Source organism: Grampus griseus (assembly GCF_964374135.1).
Source record: "Grampus griseus genome assembly, chromosome: 15".
NCBI lineage: Eukaryota > Metazoa > Chordata > Mammalia > Artiodactyla > Delphinidae > Grampus > Grampus griseus.
The window spans coordinates 35108919-35131518 of NC_139009.1; the positions used below are offsets into that span (position 1 = coordinate 35108919).

The 22600-nt window shown below is 36.5% G+C and overlaps 1 protein-coding gene across 1 annotated transcript in view; it reads right to left on the reverse strand.

The window, feature by feature from the left end:
- Positions 1-22600, reverse strand: part of LRPPRC (leucine rich pentatricopeptide repeat containing) — a 105933-nt gene that overhangs the window by 15673 nt on the left and 67660 nt on the right. Inside the window, exons 26-31 of the mRNA XM_082671730.1 lie at positions 18915-18983; positions 18021-18111; positions 10514-10656; positions 10268-10373; positions 6520-6646; positions 538-626 (exon numbers count right to left, since the gene is read on the reverse strand). Coding sequence (XP_082527856.1) covers positions 538-626; positions 6520-6646; positions 10268-10373; positions 10514-10656; positions 18021-18111; positions 18915-18983 — 625 coding nt within the window. The remainder of the gene's footprint in view (positions 1-537; positions 627-6519; positions 6647-10267; positions 10374-10513; positions 10657-18020; positions 18112-18914; positions 18984-22600) is intronic.

Here is a 22600-nt window from a genome sequence, read left to right on the forward strand (position 1 = left end):
TGGCATTACGAACTATTAAAGAAGTATTAGATTAAGTTTTAAAAATCAATATTATAATCACTTGGTGCACAATCCCACACATTTAACACTCAATTTAACTCATTTGCTAACTCACATACAACCAACACAATATGCAAGAAACAACTGCTGGGAATTGTTTCAGATGCTCTAAAGTATGTTAATTTCCAGAGCAAAATGACTTGTGCTGTGAATTTTAACGCACTTGAAAGCCTGTACTTTCTCTCCTTCTGCAACACAAATTTTGCATGTCTGAAGAGCTGTGATTCATCTTAAGAAAACCCATCTTGTGTTAAATGGAATGGAAACTGGACTAAGTGGTCAAATGACAAGTACATTCATATTCAAGCTGTATTATAAATGCATGTACAGTAATTTACGTCTCTCAGCTACCACAAAAGGCTCTTGATAAGCAGGTAATTTGCTAAATGGACTCCTTTATCCAAGTATTCGAAGGGCGTTACAAGAAAAATCTGCAGAGGCATTAATGTGACGTAAAGGTCAAGCATTGTGACATACCTTTCAAATAATCCCGCCTAACTTGCGTTATGATGAGGCGGCTGTTGGCAGCATCGTTCAGTGTGAAGCCCTTGATGTGGGTCTCAGCGCTAAAAGAAGCAGACATTTAGAAAGGAATTACTGACATGCTTCTGATACGATAATAAATGGTTGAGCACCAAGGTGAAATTATAAAAACTACTGTTCATATGTTAAAAATATTGCTGCAAAATATCGACCTGGAGACAGCTTTTGTGTTATCCTGTCAATGGTTATAGAAGGATAATTTTTTTTTGCATTCTGACAGATGACAAAGTTGGAAATGAGCAACAAAAGAAACAAAGTACAAGATTTTTTTTAAACAATCGGTTCAGATTCTTGAATGCTGACATATTAGATGACTAAAATAACTGCATGCCCTGCATTGTTCTGCTGTATCCTAAGCTGGATACTTTTTCCTCTTTTTTCTACACTCACCATAATTATAAAATGTAAAACTATTCTTTCGGCAACAAAAATGAGCATTTATTTTCAGCACTTTATATTTTAAATATAAACTAAAGCATATTACTAACACCATATCATTTGGCTGATTAATTTTCAAATTTCTGTCATCTAGATACATACAATTTTTAAAGGTGAACATACTGCAGAACTAAAACCACTGCTACATTAAAATGTAAAATTTCACACAATCTTGTCCCAGCCTTAAATTTGAAACCCAACTTTTTTTTTTTCCCCCGGTACGTGGGCCTCTCACTGTTGTGGCCTCTCCCGTAGCGGACCACAGGCTCCGGATGCGCAGGCTCAGCGGCCATGGCTCACGGGCCCAGCCGCTCTACGGCATGTGGGATCTTCCCGGACCGGGCACAAACCCGTGTCCCCTGCATCGGCAGGCGGACTCTCAACCACTGCGCTACCAGGGAAGCCCAAACCCCCCCAATTTTTTAAAACTCAAGAGCAAAAACTCGCTTTTCTTATGACTAAAACCTACATAATTTAAAAAAAAAAAAAAAAAAGAAAGAAAGAAGAAGAAGAACCCTAGCCAGAGATGATTTGTTTGCTACATTGTTTGCATATCTCCTGTGATGAAATTTCAGCATCCTTAATGCCCCTAGGCTTTATCTCCCAATTAGGAAATCTCCACAGGTCAAAAGGAGCAAAAGCAATTGCTGCCATTTGCCTTATCAAGCTCAGTGATGATCTTGCTGCCAACAACCTCGGCCTACCGACATGAACATCTAAGCTGAGCAGATTGCGAGAAAAGCAGGGTCACTGCTAAATTACTCTCGTCAATCCCAAGAAAATCCTCCAAAGACACCATGATGTGCCCATCCTCTCAGTCACTTTCAGCCTCTGAGGTTCCCCCCTACTGTTCCTGGGGGAAGGATTTTTTTATCCCCCCAACGATCCTCTTAATCCCACCAAAGTACCCACTGCTCAGTTTGACTTTTTTCCTTTATCCCATCTGTCAAAGCTCTTAAGTCAAAAACTCATACATGAGACTATAAACTGCAGAAAATAAAGGATTTACTTTCTCAATCTTTAGCATGATTAAATAAACAAGCAGACACTATTAAAATTAAGCTCATTTCTTATGCCAACATTATTACATGTATTATACCATATTTACTTGAAAATATTACCTAAAATTCATTAAAACCATAAGGTAACAAAACTTCTGACATCACACTTGATTGTCAAACCTTTTGAAAATCTCAAAACACAGAACATTTTTCTTTTAATAATCTCTTGCTATCTCAAGGTGTGTATTCAATATATATTTGAAAGTGAGGATAAATAGGAAGAAAACTCTCCCCAGTTCTATTACATGCTGAACATATATTACACATGTAGAAACTGACCAATCACAACCAAAATATATTCCAAACTGGTAAAGGGAGAAAAACTACAGAAGGTACTGGTGATTCTGCAGTGTACTCATTCATACAATAAAATAAGAGCAGTTTACTTCTGAATCATAATTTTGATCTTTCCTTTTGGAAAAAAATCTAGTACTGAGATGCCAAATCAAACTTCCTTGTGATAATGAGAATATTCTTTACCCATGCTGTCCAATAGGGTAGCCACCAGCTACATGTGGCTACCTGGCTACTGTGATGCAGGAATGGAAACCTTAATTATATTTAATTTTAATAATTTAAATTTAAGTGGGCACTTATGGCTAGTGGCTACTGGACTGGACAGCACAGAATTCCAGACATTTTCTTTTCTTTTTTAGAACTGCTAAAATAAAGGAAAAAAAAATTGCAGAGTGAAGGGGTATCAATCTTTTAACTTACAATCAACTGCAAAAATTACTCTGTCTTAACCAAAGAAGATAGTATCACATGGAAAGGTTCATATTAGAGATTTCAGAGCTATGACTGGTCTATGGATTGTACTTATATAACACGCACATAGGACATTAGGCAGTGATTAGAATTTATCTTACTTTGGAAAACAAAAACTGGCCAATCCAGTAAAAACCATCAGTTATTAATTTAGCATTATTTTTAGACAGAATAAAATAAGAAGCTAGTAGGAACAAGAGAAAATGAAGTGCTATTCTTGAAAGATAAAGCAGAGCTAATCACCACATGATTCTCAAATTTCCTAAGAATAGAGTTCAGTGTTAACAGAGATTTAAAATAACAATTCATAACCATTACTGCTCTATGAATAAGCAGTTCCCCTCCATTGAAAGAATTCACTATACCTAAATTTTTATTTTGAAACACAAGGAAATGTTGAATTCTAACTAAAAATGAAAGAAAGTCATTCTTTTTTTCTTTCAAAAATTTTAAAGGCATGTGTTACTTTTGAGGTTCCATTACTTGTTGGGAAGGTTAAGTAACCTTCTTAAACTGCAGAAATCTCACTAGTAGTCATGTGAATCCGCAATACATTAGAGACAGCAAAGGTACAGCAAAAGCAAAGACTGCATTAGTTCACAGAGAAAACAACTGCTCTTAAGATTGAACAGGTGGCATCATGTAGGTAACTGTAACAGACTGCTATTTATAGAGTATATTTATAGCGTAATAATAGAGTAGTAGTGCCAGAATAATACTGGGGGTACCACCACTTGCTACAGTAGCTCATTTGGTCACACCATATTACAATAAAGATGCCTCTAAAAAAAAAAAGCAACAATTATTTTTCATTCTGATCACTGATGCAGAGCCAGAAGGGGAAGAGATGACCTAGTGGAACACTGGCAACGCTGGAACCAGGAAACAAATCCAGAGAAGTTATACGACATTCCTCCAGTAACAGAGAATTGGAACTCTAACTTCCGCTTCTGAATTCCCAGCCCAGAGTTATTTTCAAAAGTACCCAATGTAGATCTAACCCAAGATACGATTCTTCATAGTCAGATATAACGTTTTATTGGTTCAAAGAAAAGGATGTGCACAGATCCCCAGATTAAGTGCCTCTGGGCATTCTAAAGCTTGGAATCTAGGAATCTCTTTGGGCCCACACAACTACATGGGGAAGGCAGCTACAAAATACTCCTGGAAGATAACACAGGGGAAGATAAAAGTAACCTCAGGAGTACAGAAAGGTTTCATGAACATCTAGAGAGGGAGGGAAGAAAAGAAGATAAACCTACATTTTACAGGTTGTGGACATAAGTGTAAATAGAAGGGCTGTGCTTATAACCATCTTCTAGGTCAACAGCTTTCACACTTGTTTGATCAAGATTCTCAGTCAGACATAGTAAGAAACGATGTTTTATGGTACATACCAGTGCACTGATATACAGATGCACATATAACTGAAAGCAAATGTTCACAAAATATCTCTACTACATGGAATGCTTTGATATTTTCTATTCTATTTAACTAAAAAAGATGTTGATTCTGCCCCACTAAAGAGAGTCCATGATCCACTAACAGGTTATAAATGCAATTTATAGAGTAAATTGCATTTACTCTATTAACTACTCTAGATCAGGGGTCTCCAGCAAGAGGTATGCACACTGTGTGAATGCTCTAGGGTGAGACAAGAAAATGTTTAAGTTTCTATTTTTAAATCTTATTCTCCAAAAAACTGCTATTTTTGGAGTATGCTCTATAATATACTTACATATCATATACTTACAGTAGTACAGCTCACTGATAATGGTAATGTGATCAAAATGTTTAAGACGTGATCCTTGACTCACCTGGGGTGTTTAGTAAAATGCAGATTCTTGGGCCCCACACCAGATCAGGTGAGTCAGAACCTTTGGGGTGGGTGGTGGGTTATCTGTTTATGCTACCAGAATGTGAGGCTCACCATTCTAAAACAAGCCCAATTAAAATGAAAGAATTATAATTTGTACTTTTGGGAAGTATTTCAGAGGTCTCTGTGACCAACCTCAGGACTAAAAGACTTGAAAAAGATTTCCTTCTTTGCTTCCATCTCCTCAGTTAATCATACCCAATTCTCAACACAAAATGTTCCTCTCTTTTTTCTGCCACCCTTTCCTCCCAAATCAGTGTTGTTTCAAAACACCTTTGATAATTGTGGACAGTGTTTAGATAATAATTTTCCAAGAAAAGTAACTGCAGGAAAAAACCTGCACCTCTTGGATGACTTCAATGGTTATAGATGACAGGATGCTGTTCAATGTCACATTTTCCAAGTCACTAATTGAGGATGTACTGAGTATTCCAGAGAGAGATAATTTAATTAGCAACTGAGTAAAAACACAAATGAGACACAATGCATTAAAAACTGAACTTAAAAGTCTCAGTGTGACCATCCTATATCAAGACATAGAAGTGATTCAAGATCATAGATATATATGGTATATGTGTGTATCCATACATATATAGTACTTATATGTATATATATGAATTATATATACTCTGTGTGTGTGTATATGTCAACAGATACAGATATATTTCCACAGACAAGTACAGTCATACACAACGTATTTTTCAAAATGTACTGAAACATAAACAGTAAACACGGCCCTATGGTGCATAACTTTAACATAACACTAATATTAACGCCAGGTTTTCCAGTGAATTCCAAGAATGGCAAACATCCATTTTCTATTCAGGATTCTAATATTCCAAAAGTGCTGCGACTTAAAAATTTTGAAGGCCAAAAGTTAGCCAGGAGAGATTATTTCAAAACTTACAATATACTAGGAAAAGGTTGACCTTTGCCATTGAAAATAAAGCTATTGACTCATCAACAGGACAGGTGTACCTTCCAGAGCAGGTGACCTTGATCTTCTCCTTTCTAGGCCCTTTCTGATTAATTACTTAACTTTGAAGGTAACTCCTTGGGGATAAGACAACAGAGTCAGTTAACTGACACAACACCAGGGAAGAAAACTGTATTCTCGTTCTGATTAACAAAGTATTTTACTCTAGGGAACTAGCCAGAGACAAAACCACTACCGCCACTAACACCAATACCACTAAACAGATTACAAAACAAGAAGGGGAAAGAGAAAAGGTATTTAAAATGTGTTGAGTACCACATATTTTCTCTACTTCACTCTATCTCCTTCAATAGCTAGAAGAAATCATTAATGTAAGACTTATTACCATCTACTCATTATACAGAAGAAAAACTGAGGCTCAGAGATAGGAGGAAATTTTCCCACGAGCTTTCAAGTAAGATTCAAACCCTTGCCTAAGTTCAAAGCCCTTGATGTCTTCATGTATCAGGCTGCTTCCACCATAAAAGGTACACAGATCGAGTTGCTGAACAAGAAACAGAATATGATTTAAAAAACTACTTTTCTATATATGAATAGAATACATGAGTTGTGACGTTACATAAGGTAAAATAAAATATACTGCAGTGTGCAGGGCTAATAAAAGTTATATTTTTTGTAGGTTAAAAACCCCCATAAAATTAGAAAAACATTTCATATAATTTTTGTGACTAGTTGAAGACAATTAAGCAACTGCTACTACAATATATCAGAAAAATCCTAATGATAGTTGATATTTGTTTCTAAGTGTGAGGTTTAATAGATGAACTAATACTTACAAATCTTTCACTTGCACTGCTTGTGTAGGATTATCCTTCATCAACAGTAAGTTTATAAGACTGGCATAAGTTTCACTATTGAACACAACGTTTTGCTTTTTTGCTTTCAGGAAAATATTAAATGCATCTATGAAGGAAAAAAACAACAAAAAATGAGAGGACATTATTCTGAAATGGCAAAAAAGGAGGGGGAAAAGCCCTAAAACAAAGCCCGAAACCCCCATATTTCTGCTTCTTTTAATACTCACTCACTATACCACTCTACAGAGACACACACACTGACCAAGCAAGCAGATGTTATCACTCTTCTAATCTTTAAAAAACAAAGTGACAGTTATGAAAACTACTACTTAATCCAAATGGATGGTACCAGAAAGGGCTTCGTTTTAAAATTATTTTTCATACTAGCTCTCTAAAGTCAATAAATTATTTTCATGCCAATAAAAACGAAAAAGAGCTCTTCTGAATTTGTTTATCAAAAGATGATCCCAGTTTCCAGTTTCAAAATAAATTGCAAAATGTGTGTTAAAGTCCAAATAAACCAGGGGTATAATTTAGATTGAGGGGAGCAAAAGATTCACTTTAAAGCGATCTTGAATCTGTAAGTGGGTGGTTCCTGCGGTTAAGATTCCAACACAACAGCATTACAGTGAGTATAGCCTGTAATGCTAAAATTAGGAGATCAAATTATTTGGCTACGACAGGACTTACACAAAAACATACAATTTTCAAATATACAGATATCTAACAAGTAAACTAAGCAACATTTGTTTGACTGATTAACAGTTTTATTTCACTTGTTCACAATAACTGTCAGTGAATGAAAAGATGTTACCAAAAGAGAAGTAACTACACTTTTCAGTCACTTACTTTTCTGAAATAAAATTGCCTGGCTATAAACATCCAACTGAAACTACAATCCACACTCTGGTGTGTATAAACACATCACAATAAAGAAGGGGCATAACTGAACTATCACATAAGAACTTTTATGGATATAAAGCTCCATGTAAAGAAATACAGAACACACAAATAGGAATGAACATGATATTAACGCTCAGAAGAACATTCTGAGCTACTTTGGAGGTTTCTAAACAAGCAGAAATTATGCTTGTGTTTACATTACAAGTTAGGGGAGTTTGAATTAGCCCTTCAATTAAACTGAAGTGACAATATCAGAAACTTAGTTAACTTTCAAGCTAAATTCAGAGAAACAAGAGAAAAAGGTTATGATCTTAATATTTGTATGTTAACTAAGAAAAGACAGAATCTATCATTCAGTACATAATGCATATATTTTCCTTTTAATAGAGCTTAGACGTTATGATGTACTGCAACTATTGGCTACATCCCAACAAGCGTATATAATAGTTCACTACTTTGCTGAATGAAAATACACAGTAAGTACAATTTGAATATTTAAGGTAACAAAATAATCTAGAAAAGCTTACTAGTGGTTTTCTAAAACTGTAGTCTTGAATTCAATTTTCAAAATATTCATATTTTGCCAAGCATTCAATTCTGAGATATACACAAAAGTAACTCAAACCTCTGCAGAATTAACAGAATGAAACCAACTAGATAAATGTAAATTGTATATTGAAACTAGAAGAGGGGACTTCCCTGGTGGCACAGTGGTTAACAATCCGCCTGCCAAGGCAGGGGACATGGGTTCGAGCCCTGTTCCAGGAAGATCCCACATGCCACAGAGCAACTAAGCCTGTGCACCACTACTGAGCCTGAGCTCTAGAGCCCACGAGCCACAACTACTGAAGCCCGTGTGCCTAGAGCCCATGCTCTTGCAAGAAGAGAAGCCACTGCAATGAGAAGCCTGTGCACCGCGACAAAGAGTAGTCCCCGCTCGCCGCAAATAAAACCAGCGCGCAGCAATGAAGACCCAACACAGCCAAAAAAATAAATTAAATAAATTTATTTTTTGTAAAAATTAAAAAAAACTAGAATAGGGGTATATCTTTACATTTATAATATACACTGCATTACATTTAGTTAGCTGGTTAAAATGTTTTTACTTAAATAAAAACAACAATTAAAAAAAGGCAATATATGGAGCTTTGGAATCTTTAAACAGGAAGTATACACTAACCTTACATTCATTTCAATCAAATCAAAATTCCATTAGAATATTTAAATAGCATTGATAATAATGAACTTTATATTTAGGTTTAAGAGATACATGGTGAAAGACTCAAGGATATATAGACTGAATATGCAACAAAGGAAAATGACTCAAAGAATAAAGTTACTCTGCAGTATTAAGCAAGCTTAAGAGCTTAACTTAATTCCTCCTTCAGACACTTTATGTCAGTGTCACAAAATTTCTAGTTAAGAAATTAAAGGGTTCGGACTTCCCTGGTGGCGCAGTGGTTAAGAATCTGCCTGCCAATGCAGGGGACACGGGTTCGATCCCTGGTCCAGGAAAATCCCATATGCCACAGAGCAACTAAGCCCGTGTGCCACAACTACTGAGCCTGCGCTCTAGAGCTGGCGAGCCACAACTACTGAGCCCACGTGCCACACCTACTGAAGCTCACACACCTAGAGCCCGTGCTCTGCAACAAGAGAAGCCACCGCAACGAGAAGCCCGCATGCCACAACAAAGAGTAGCCCCCGCTTGCCGCAACTAGAGAAAAGCCAGTGCGCACCAGAGAAGACCCAGCGCAGCCAAAAATAAATAAATAAAATTAAATTAAAAGTACAATATTAAAAAAAAGAAATTAAAAGGTTCTATAAATTTCTAAATTGATGACTTCCTACTGAAGGGAGCTCAAAACTGTCAATACTAAAATGAAAAGAAAATCTGCTGCATAATGGTTAAATTATCATAAAGCATACTTGAAAATGTACACAAAAACTGGAGGAGTTAAAGGTAACAGTAGCATTCTATGAAGAAAAATTAACAAAAATGAAGGAAACAGAAGTAATATATGAGCTGGGGAGAGTACAACGAAGTCTAAATGAAAACATCTAGAATGTGATAGGCAAGCTTGTATCAGAGGGCTCAAGATGGTCAAAGAAATTTTAAAGTAGTCACAATAGAGGTAGGCATACCTTCAGGTAAGTTTACTGCTGAAGAAAGGGAAGAAACGCAAGAAACAGGGCTCATGACCTGCCTTCAACCTCAAGATACAGCTTAACACACACTAGTATGATGGTTAATGCCCTAATCATTTTTTGCTTTCACGTAAAAATATGTAACAAATACACTTGCCAAAAAATTAATGATAATGCTATTTTCAAAGTGTAATTTTTGAAAAATGCACTGTTTTAGTTTTTATTATGAAAAATTTCAAATGTACAGAAAAATATAAAGAATAGTATAATAACCCCCTCCACGTACCCATCACCTACACCTAATAATTAACATTTTGCCAGATTTGTTTAACCATTTTTTTATGGCTTAAGTACTTTAAAATAAATTACAGAAATCTTGATTTTTTTCCCCATTTCTCAATACTTCATTATAGATCTCAAAATTTAAGGACATTTTCCTATAAATCATAATGCTGTTATCGTATCTAATAAAATGAGTGATTCCTTAATGACCCACTACTCAGTCGATATTTAAATTTTCCCAATTGTCCCAAAATGTCTTTGTTAACTTAAAAAATGAAAAGAAAATAATTAATATATACAATTTAAGTTCCATCTCTACCCGAGATCACTAATGATTTGCTGGGCTTAGATCCCATGTTGCTATCAGAAAGAAGACCCCAGTGTACACGTTTACCTTTGTCTTTCTTCCTGTGGCAGGCATTCAATAGCTCTTTCTGGAGACTAACTTCTACAGGTGAGGGTGATGAAGTCAGGGAATGTTTTTCATCCTCATACCACAACTTAAAAATAAAATTATTCAATTAAACAAAAAGTGGTAAACACAACAGTGACCTTTTCATTGTAAAGCTGGGCTAATCTATAACCTAAAGTTATAGACAAACAACAAAATCTGTTATGCTTACAGTTAAAAACAAATTACCTCAGGTACGTCAAATGGAACCTCTTGGTTACTGTTCCTAAGGATTTCCGCTAATAACCTTAATGTCCTTCCACGAGGAATAATATTTTCTTCTTGCATTTTATTCCAGACAGCATCAGCTCTTTGCCAGTCACCATTCACTTCTGTAAAAATAAGCAGAAATTAATGAACGTACTCAATAGAATTCATGACAATATTTAGAACTATTTTTATTTGATGCTGAAGGAAGTATTCCAAACATTGCCTCCAGGGAAAGGACCAGGGTGATTGTGGACCAAAGGTAAGAAGACTTCTTTCTGTATACCTTTTTGTATCTTTTGAATTTTAAACCATAGAAATTACTTACCTATTAAAAAATAGAAAAAAAATCCACACTTTATTAAGAACTTTGAAAATCATGTTGACACAAAGTTTACCTTTTTAAAGTAACTGAGAAATTGCCCACTGTTAAAATCAAAATCAGAAACAGGTAACAATTCAACTATGACCAGTAGACTTTGGAAAGACGATGGGATACACATATACAGTACAGTACACAGCTGAAGGTCTAAAATGATTGAAAGTGTGCAAATGTATGATTTTTGTCAAAAGTGACAAATCAACAAACCTTTTTCCCTTAGTTAAGTAGGGAGAATTCTGTCTCTTCTGTCAACGTGAAGAATTTCTATGTCAGTGTGTAATAGATTTCTGATAATGCCCTCAGACTAAGTAAGATCACAGGAAGTTTACTGGAAAGAAATAGGCAGCTTCCTTCATAATGAAATATCTAGTTCCTTCTATGTGGTAACCTAGTCTTCACAAATAGCAAAGACTTAAGAATCAAGAACTTATTTTTAAACATTCTAACGGGTTTTGAAAAAAGAAAAGATCAAGCCATTTCTGCTTGTGAAAAACTAGAGCAAAATACGAAAAATGTCTTATGACAATAAATTCAATATACCTATTAGGCACAAAGAAGTACTGTTTTAAATGTGGCCTTTTTAAAAAAATTTGCTAATATGAATAAGGAATATCTTAATGGTGTATGGTCAGCTCCAGGAAGAGGGTGTGTTTCAGGACACAAATGTTCCAGAAAACATGAGTAGATTTGTTTCTCAAAAATACCAAAATACTAAAACACATGGAATTTTCCTAGATTTCCCTCCCACCCTAAAACTGAAAAGCTAAGCTTTTTGATAACTGACTCCTGGCAGTAAAAAACTCAAAGAACAAAAACAAAACACATTCACACTCCATCAGAAACCTGCAATAAAGAAAAAGATAACAAGCAGAGTATTTCCCAGGGGTCATACAAAGATTGCAGCCCAAACTTTCATAAGGAATATGCTGAAAGGTGGCCCAAACGGTAGAAATTAACCTAAAGTTCAGAGTGATTTTATACATACTCTGACAATAAAAATCAGCCTAATATAAAACCCTTATTAAATTTACAATCAATTTTCAAAGCAAGACTCTCATAAGATAATTATGCTTTTCCTTCATTAAAATGTTCTCATGTAATGTAAAATTCAAGAGTAATTTTTCAAGTACGTTAATGTATAAAACTTTATACATAAAGGTTATCAAATACACTTTAGTTTATTTGATTAAATAAATTAAAAACAAAAACCCAAGCCCCCAAATCTGTAATTCTGTAGAAGGGGAAAGGGGAACCACTTTTGTTCTGTGCCAAAGAGTACTATGGACTGTGGGGGACACAGGGAAGATTTCCAAGCGCTGGGAACAGCCCTGCTAAGGTGTTTTTTAAAGAGATTAATTTTTAAGCTAACATAACTATTATGTTATGTGAAGAGGTGGATGAGGTACAACTCTGCCTTCAGACTGAAAGAACTCTGGGAAGGTAATTCTTTTTAAAAAAGCACAAACTATATGAAAAGCTTCTACTTTGGGAGGACAAGATATAACAGAGATGCACCTATTCAAATGGACTAGCAGCTTGTAACAAGAAAATTTTTTCAAAATACAGGTGAGAACTAGACAGTGCATGCAGCATAAAACAACTGAGATATAGACACTTTTTTTTTTTTTGAAAAAAAAATCTTGGAAATGTACCTGGATCACAGAATACATAACAAAAATTTGAGGCAATCGAACTAGTCAGTGCCAAAATCTGCAGCCGTGCTCTCACGAAGGCACAGAAGGGCCATGCCTTTCTTTCACAGTATCCCTCTGGGGCTTAAAATTCCTTCAACCAAGACAACAACAATCATACTTGTTATTTGAAGAATCAAACAGCCACAAACCTGGGCTGTGACCAGGGAATGGACACTCCCTCAATAATTCCATCACTTTCCTGGAACTCACCGTGTCCTCTTTAAAGAACAAGAGCGCTGACTACTAAATGATTTGAGAACTCTTAAGCTATAAAACCAAAGATTTTTGACACTATCAGTGAATTTTACAGGAACAGACACAGTTATGGGGCTTCATTTATGGCTATCTGACCAGTGTGTAACAACAGTTGGCACTTCACATGGGGTTTCTATGGTATTTAAACTAAGAGATGAAGATTTCTAGAGATCAGGATTTTAATTACAAAGCTGATAAATTTTTACATATTACTGATAGGATGGGGCAATTTCTAAATTCCCCATGTGTCAATCACCTGATAATGGTCTCTAAACATCATTCCCCTCTAAAATAAGGACTCCAGGTTTGGGACAGGAATTATGCCACGTAAGCCTGGATGGTCTTGTTTGGCCTGAAAATAAGGACCTCTCAAAGACTAATGGGGTTATGACCCAGCAATCCCACTACTCGGCATATACCCTGAGAAAACCATAATTCAAAAAGAGTCATGCACCACAATGTTCATTGAAGCACTATTTACAATAGCCAGGATATGGAAGGAACTTAAGTGTCCATCGACAGATGAATGGATAAAGAAGATGGGGCACATATATACAATGGAATATTACTCAGCCATAAAAAGAAACGAAATGGAGTTATTTATAGTGAGGTGGATGGACCTAGAGTCGGTCATACAGAGTGAAGTAAATCAGAAAGAGAAAAACAAATACTGCATGCTAACAGATATATATGGAATCTAAAAAAAAAAAATTAAAAAAAAAAAGGTTCTGAAGAACCTAGGGGCAGGACAGGAATAAAGACGCAGACGTAGAGAATGGACTTGAGGAGATGGGGAGGGGGAAGGGTAAGCTGGGACAAAATGAGAGAGTGGCAGTGACATATATACACTACCAGATGTAAAACAGATAGCTAGTGGGAAGCAGCTGCATAGCACAGGGAGATCAGCTCTGTGCTTTGTGACCACCTAGAAGGGTTGGGATAGGGAGGGTGGGAGGGAGACGCAAGAGGGAGGGGATATGGGGATATATGTATACGTATAGCTGATTCACTTTGTTATACAGCTAACACAACAAAGTAAAGCAATTATACTCCAATAAAGATGTTAAAAAAAAATTTTTTTTTAAAAAAAGGTATTTCGGGCTTCCCTGGTGGCGCAGTGGTTGAGAGTCCGCCTGCTGATGCAGGGGACACAGGTTCGTGCCCTGGTCCAGGAAGATCCCACATGCCGCGGAGCGGCTGGGCCCGTGAGCCATGGCCGCTGAGCCTGTGTGTCAGGAGCCTGTGCTCCGCAACGGGAGAGGCCACAACAGTGAGAGGCCCGCCTACCGCAAAAAAAAAAAAAAAGGTATTTCAGGAAAAAAAACACAACAAACTAATGAGGTGTGTCAAATGACACAGGAGCTGATGCGACGGGGTTCCCAGTGGCCAAAGATGGGACAATTTGAGCACCCAAAAGAATAATGGCTGCGACAAACTGAAAAACAAATATACAAAAAAAAATTAATAAACTCATTAAAAAAAATTTTAATGATCAACTTAGGAGGTTCCAGGGACACCAGCACTTGAAGCTGGTAATTAAAGGGAGAAAAGGCAGGGCTTCTCAGTAGCGCAGTGGTTGAGAATCCGCCTGCCAATGCAGGTGACACGGGTTCGAGACCTGGTCCAGGAAGATCCCACGTGCCACCGAGCAACTAAGCCCGTGCGCCACAACTACTGAGCCTGCACTCTAGAGAGCCCGTGCGCCTAGAGTCCGTGCTCCACAACAAGAGGAGCCACCGCAATGAGAAGCCCACACACTGCAACGAAGAGTAGCCCCCGCTCGCCACAACTAGAGAAAAGCCCGCGCACAGCAAAGACCCAACACAGTCATCAATAAATAAATTAATTAAAAGAAAAAAGAGGAGAAAAAGCAAGTATATATCTTTTCCTGTGAATTTATTTCATAATAATTTTTAAAAAGCCACAGAACACAGAGCATGAAACATGTAGAGCATTAAACAATCAAAATAATAGGTGTATATGTAAAAAAAATACATGGATAGAAATGTAGAGAGAATTAATTGGAAGGATGGACACTGACAAGTGAACTCTAAGGTGTGGACGCACAATGACATTTCCAAATTTTGCTCTGTACACTACTGTACTGCTTGAATCTTCAGTAATTCAGAATATATTCATGTTGTATTTGTATAATACTGGAGGGGGGGAAAAGACCACACAGTGTAAAAAGAAATGTCAGTGGTCATAAGTACCTGAAGAAAATAGCACATAAATAACTTCTTAGGATAAATGCTCAGGTTTTAAATGTTGGGGTTTTAAAAACAGATTCAAAGAATTTTTATTACAAAATTATGAATGTAAGACAGCTTTAGTTTTGGCTAGAGTACTGTATGTATACAAAGAATAAACTATCTTTACTTTGTATATGTAAAGAAACTGAAGTGTTTCAAATATAAGAAAATGGTTAAGAAGGTGAAAATACTGTCATTTAGAAATAAAATATTCCTTATAGTATTGTCATTTAGAAATAATAGTACATATGCAGGTGAGGGAGTTGTTTCATTCATGTAATGTTTAGGAACTAATTTTACAAGACTATCATAATGAAAGGTCAAAATGTATTAGAAAGGATAGAACTGAAGTTTGAATTACGGCTGATTCTTGTAACAGACCACCTATGAACATCATATTATATGGAACAAGTAGAAAATGAAAACAGGTTTAGGTCAGCTAGTATTTAAAGGGATGAAAAGAGTTACATTTACTATTCCTTAATCTAGATTATAGTCATATGGATGCTGCTGTCATAAACCATGGAGCAATGTATCTTTGTCTTGTGCATGTTTCTGTAGTATGTTGTAACTCACAACAAAATAAGTGTGTATACCTGTGTGAAAGGTACTGTTTTAAAATAAACAAGCAAAACTGCTCTTTAACAAATAAACCCAAATAATTAAATGAACTCCTTTCAAGGGTGAAAATTACATCATGAAAAAGAATGAGCTCATAAAAAATTCCAATAGGTGAAACAAATCATTTTCTCAGAAATCCACAATCTAAAACATGGATTTTTTTCATGTGTTACAGGGCCACATTTCATATGTCATTCCATACTGTATGTTCCTTTTCAAATAAATTGAGTCCACAGTGCTTTATTTAACATATTTAAGTAGTGGTCCAAGTCAGAGGGCAACACAGAGGGGGCCAGGTCTCAGGAGGAGAAACCTTGCTTTTTCTTCAGAAAGGGAAGGATCAGGGTTATCACAACCACATTATTGATTTATAGCCGTATAGAAGTTGGGAAGTAAACAAACTGGGTTAAAAAGTATACTTCCCTATAATGATTCCTCCAGCTTCCAGTTCCATGAGAGGCCACCCCCATGTTACCTCAGCCTCAGAGGCTACTCAGCTAAGGAGAGGAGAGCGCCTCAGACTATTGGCTCAAATACAGAGCTGGAAGCAGGGTGTCCATCAGAACAGATAGAGGGGATTAAAGAAAAGAAAAGGGTAATAAACCTCAGAGTTTATTTATAAGAGTTCCTGCTTATCCCTAAAGGAAATTTTAAGATGAACTTCAAAGTTGTTTTTTCTTTTCTTTCTTTTTAAAAAAGCAACAGCAAAAGGTCATCTGCAGAGGAGAAGGAAGTCCGTAAGGCTGGCTGCCTCTCATCCTTCCCTGGACTACCGCTGTACCTCATGCATCCTTACAGCTGTTCTTTCACCCCAAGGTATCTCGGTGTTGGTTCAGGTCTAGCTCTTCTGAAGAGCACTACCTTTCTATCTGCAGTGCCTACCTCAACGGCTAGCACAGTAAGGGCTTCAGAGTATTTCTGAACGAAAGTTTATATAGTCTTCTTATGGGGATGATTTTAAAGGCTGAGATTCATCTGGACATATAAGTTTAGTATTTTTTTTTAGTTTGCATAAAATTAGAATTTAAGCAAGAAACAGTTCTTCAAAAGTAAGAAAAAGCAGGGGAAGGAGGGAGAATCAGCACTCAAATACAGGTTATAATCCACTAATTAAGGACTAAATACCTAAAACCTAAGTTTTTAAATTCTATACATTCAACAACAGCCTGAGCATTGTGTGCCAGAATCTGATCATATTCAAGCCAAAGTTTTAAGAATTACGTTGTGGTATGTCAATGCAACCAACAAATGAAATGTAAATTTTACAGCAAGTCTTATTTTACATACACCATCAAGATGTAAGACAAAGCTTCCAATGACAATAAACCCAAGTTCAAAAAGACAAATAAAATCACCTTATTCATTGCTGTCTGTGTTTTGTGAAGGAAAACTTCCCAAAAGAAAAAGAGAAGAAGAAATCTAGATCAAATATCTATGAAGAAAAAGAAGGAAGGAAAGGAAGGAAGAAAGGTCACTGACTATTCTAAGTATTGTTCCTCTCTACCCAAATACCCTAAGAGACTGCACAGTCCTAGAGTAAGTACTGTTTGACAATAGAGGTCAAACGTTTCAGAAAAGTTCATCACTTTTAACCCTTAATAAAAACACAAATTCAGCCTAGGGAAACAATTAAGGGTGTTAACGAAGATTAGATGCAAAGATGACTAATGCAGTGTTATTTTATAATATGGAAAACTGAAATCTATTCACTTGTCTAGCAGTAGGAGACTGGCTAAGTAAATTCTAGTATATCTGTTCAATGTAGCCATTTGTAGGTGAAAAAATGTAGAAAAACATTTTTAATATAGAACTGAGTCAAAACTATATTATAATACAATCACATTTTAAAAAGTAATTGTTCAGCAATGAGTTTGTACATCAATATGCATTTTTCTGGAAAAAGATCTACATACGTGAACATGTCAATGATTACTTATTCATAGAAGTGACTAATAAATCTACTAAAGAAATTAAATTAAAAGAAAACAAAGAATAGTCTCTCCTCAAAAGCTCCTATTAAATTCTGTGTCTCTGATGAAGATTTTTCTCACCTTCTCATTATTGCAGCAAGAACGTCAGAAATTATGAAGATTGTAGGGTGTCTAGTGATACAATATAACATTTTGTGAGAAAATTCAATCTGGCCTCTACGTGAGCCTCTGTTTAAGACTCCACATTTGACAACCCCTAGAGCTTCCTCACAGCCTGATATTCCTTTCTGGCCACTGCCTTCCATAGAATAAATGTCTCAAAATGAAAACACGAGGAATAGTCAGCTTACTTACTGTATAGTTTTAGCAGACTGTAGTATAGCTGGTCTCTATCACACTCAAATAGCTTCTGTGTCAGCTCCACTAATTTCTCTAGAGTTTCAACCTTAAAAATAAGATTAACAGATGGATCTAGATTGTGTAAAGGACATTTTATAGTTGACAAATCACAGTTGAATAATCCTTCAAATTAACTTTACCCAAAGGGCAGATTAACTTCACTTCAAAAGTTAAAGGACTGAGCACAACTTCGTAAATGTACTTAATGCCACTAAACTGTACACTTAAAAATAGCTAAAATGATAAACTTGATGTTATATGTATTTTATCATAATTTTTTTTAAATGTTAAGTTAAAGAGCTAAAGGACACTTTGGAGTCAATAACACACATGAATAATTATCTAGTTGAGGGAACCTCCACAAAGGAGTATTCTGTAGAATTCAAAGATATTTAGGGTGGAGGACTCAGTGAGTATATCTATATTTGTTCATAGGAATATTCCTCCACGCAAACTTTAAACTCCTCTTTCCCTGTGGCTTTTTCTTGGCAGGATGTGAACAGATATCTGTGCTGGAGTAGAGGTAAAGTAGAAACTCCAATGGGCTCCCATCAAGTGACTCCTCTGGTCACTAACGACTGAAGCAGATTTAAATTGCCAAAGAAACAACATTAGCTTGCTCAAACCAACAAGTAGAATGAAGCAAGCTAAAATCTTCAGAGCCAAAGTTAAAATTTTTAGGGATTCCACTGGACCTCAGAAACCAGAATTAAGCTATTGCTTATTTGGAAAACAACCAAGATAAGCAATGCTGCATCACCTGAACTCCCCAAACGCTCACAGGACATGTAGGACACTTGCTTTCTACTCACAGTTTTAGGTGAGTGAGACCAGAAATTAAACACAAACCTGATTACTTGCAATACATCTATCACAAAACCACTGAAGTCTTGTGGGCCGAGCTCTAATGCCTGGAGTCTGTAAAATAAAATAATCATACAGCACACAGGTAAGGCTTTAGCTAAATGTTAATTTTCCCTCAAAGACAAACAGTTTTCCTTCTAATGACCCTGCTTCCTCCCTGCCAAATGTATATACTAAAAGAAACCTATAACTTAATCCCACAGTTATCAAAGACCTTTAGGATTAGAACAACCTATACTTAACCAGTGTCTAGAAGATTCGGGTTATTTCAAAACGTTACTTTGTAGGTCAATTTTCATTCCATAAATCTTTAATTATTAAAAATGGCTAAGCTTTCTGTAGCTCAAAAAGAAACCTTGAAATGATGGACTAAAAAACTCCAAAATATGTCAAATTAAACACACACACACAACTTCAGAGATCCCAATAGATTCAGGAAGCAAAAACTATTAATATGTTATGTTGACTTATTAACAATTGTCACAATGATAAAACCAATGGCTTTTAAAGAAACATGCTTTGTAAAAATCAGTGATAAAAGTATTCTGATTACCACACATTTGCCTAGTATCTAAAACTAAACGTTTAAAGAGCTAAGTACTAAAAACAAGCTAAGTACTTAAAATTAGTTCATAGTCTTAGTTTATTTCAGTAATTGAGATGTGTGTTATAGCCTCAATTAGGAATTACTAAGGTTTAGTCAATAACTCTGGCTTCAAAACAATTACTTTACAATTTTGGATACTGAAATAAAAGACAAACCACTTCACATATAATTCCAAGGATCTGTCACTCTACTTCCAGTATTTTCATCATCTGTAATAGGGCTTCCCTATTAAATACTACATTTCCCAGCATTATGATAAGAAAACAACATACTCATTACTCTGGCTGCTCCAGTCCAGAGGACGTACATTTACTGCTTTCTCCACTCAGTTTTGTGGACGACACCAGGCAACCCTCACATCTGATCTCTTATTTATAAGTCCTCATTACCTCATTACTTTTTTTTTTTTTTGGTGGTACGCAGGCCTCTCACTGTTGTGGCCTCTCCCGTTGCGGAGCACGGGCTCCGGACGCGCAGGCTCAGCGGCCATGGCTCACAGGCCCAGCCGCTCCGCGGCATGTGGGATCTTCCCGGACTGGAGCACGAACCCGTGTCCCCTGCATCGGCAGGCGGACTCTCAACCACTGTGCCACCAGGGAAGCCCCCTCATTACTTTTTATTTCTTAAAAATAGTATTGTAGGGACTTCCCTGGTGGTGCAGTGGTTAAGAATCCGCCTGCTAATGCACGGGACATGGGTTTGAGCCCTGGTCCGGGAAGATCCCACATGCCGCGGAGCAACTAGGCCCGTGCACCACAACTACTGAGGCTGCGCTCTAGAGCCCGCACACCACAACTACTGAGCCCGCGTGCTATAACTACTGAAGCCTATGCACCTAGAGCCCGTGCTCCGCAACAAGAGAAGCCACCGCAATGAGAAGCCCGCGCACCACAACGAAGAATAGCCCCCACTCGCTGCAACTAGAGAAAGCTTGTGCACAGCAACGAAGACCCAATGCAGTCAAAAATAAATTAAATAAATAAATTTTAAAAAATAGTATTGTACAATGTTAAATTAAAAACTGACACAAGAACTAACATCTCAGAGCTTTGGTAGAATGACAGAAAAATTGGTACAGAAGAAGTTGTATAAGTGTTCTCATTCTAACTGTGCAAGTACCCACATTTTGCGATACACGAAATAAATGCTGAATAAATTAACTGTTGATATATATTCTCAAACATCATTAATATTTACATTTGTACCCAATTTCTACTCAAGGATTTTCTCACATTATCTGTTTTGTTTCACATGCATTACATTGAAAATGAAGCCAACATCAAATGTATACAAAAAGCCCTTGAAAAAATACTAGATAATCCTCTTTAGAACATGGCAAAATGCAAGAGCTACATTCACTTATAACTTTCAATATTATGTCTCATCCAAATGCCAATGATCTGACTAGCACAACTTTTATGGCAAACTCTTCCTTTTTGTGGCTGATTAATCTGCCTGTCACACTGGCAGGACAACTGACTTATACGGCAGCTGTGTGCTTCATTCTGAAATTGAGAACTATTTTCAAAAATAAATCTCAATCATCAAAACAACATCTAGGTCAGATTAACTAAATCTCCTAGGCTTCTGTAATAGTCTACATTTCTGGCTTATCTCTTAACATCTTATTGAATTTTAAACATTGCAAATTTAAAGTAAAAATGAAAAATGTAATAAAACATGGAGAAGAATAGAATTTTAATTGGGATGCTAAATGTAACTTATCCAAAACCAGTTACTGCTTAATTAAAACAATGAACTCAACTCTTAATTTTTCCTGTTTTTGTTACATACAATCTATTTGACAGACAGTGACGATAAAGTAATTACTGTAATTAAAAAAAAAAAAAAAGGGACTTCCCTGATGGCGCAGTGGTTAAGAATCCACCTGCCAATGGAGGGGACATGGGTTTGATGCCTGATCCGGGAAGATGCCACATGCCACGGAGCAACTAAGCCCATGCGCCACAACTACTGAAGCCCGTGTGTCCTAGAGCCCGTGCGCCGCAACTCCTGAGCCCATGCGCCTAGAGCCCGTGCTCTGCAACAAGAGAAGCCACCGCAATGAGAAGCCTGCGCGCACTGCAATGAAGAGTAGCCACCACTTGCCACAGCTAGAGAAAGCCCACACGCAGCAACGAAGACCCAATGCAGGCAAAAATACAAACAAACAAACAAATGAAAAAAACACCAAAACCAAAATACAGCATGTTTGTTTCCACCTGGGTTACTGTGCTTCAAAACACTCTTTGTGCAGTTCCAATTCAGTACTAGGTTCACTTGTATAAGAAAAAAAGTAATCCAAAATAAAAAAATAATTTTCATTAATTTCATTATATTACCTTGATGTAAATTTGTTGTTATCATAATAGGCTTCAATGTACACTAGTGAAAATAGGTATCAAGTAATTATTACCTTTAAAGTGAAAACAGATGAAGATTCTTCTACTTCAAACTCTATCTCAAAGGCAATCATTTTAAATTTAACTAAAATAGTGATTTTTACCTGCTCTGAGTTTTCTTACCATTACTGCTAGAAATGGAAAATAGAAAACAAACAACTACTCTGGCTTCATGTCCTTTAGCTGGAGTAGTAGGAGGAAAATCAAGCGCACGAGGTGTATGGGACAAACAAAAACAGCAAGAACGCAACTACTTATCCCCACAGCCAGGAGAGCAAGGAGAAAAAGGGGTATCATGGAATTATTAAACCTTTCAATAATTGTCCTCTTCTGTCAAATCTCCAGAGACAGACTTAAGGACCATGGTCTAGTAAGGAGGAAAATATGTCTGAGCAAGTCAAACTAACAGTTTAACTATCATTAACTAAATATGATCCAGGTGTTACAGAAAATACTAAGTAAACTAACTCATGGGAGGGGGTATGAATTTGCATGAGAACTGACATCTCTTGAAATTCTAGGGCTGGAGGGGGAAACTACCTCTAAAATCCCTTCTTTATATATAAGATCCATTCTGGCTTATTAAGGAAGGCAAATTAGGATAAAACCCTGAATTTGATCTATTAAAGAACAAAGGGAAGAGGAACAAAGGTTGGGAGATT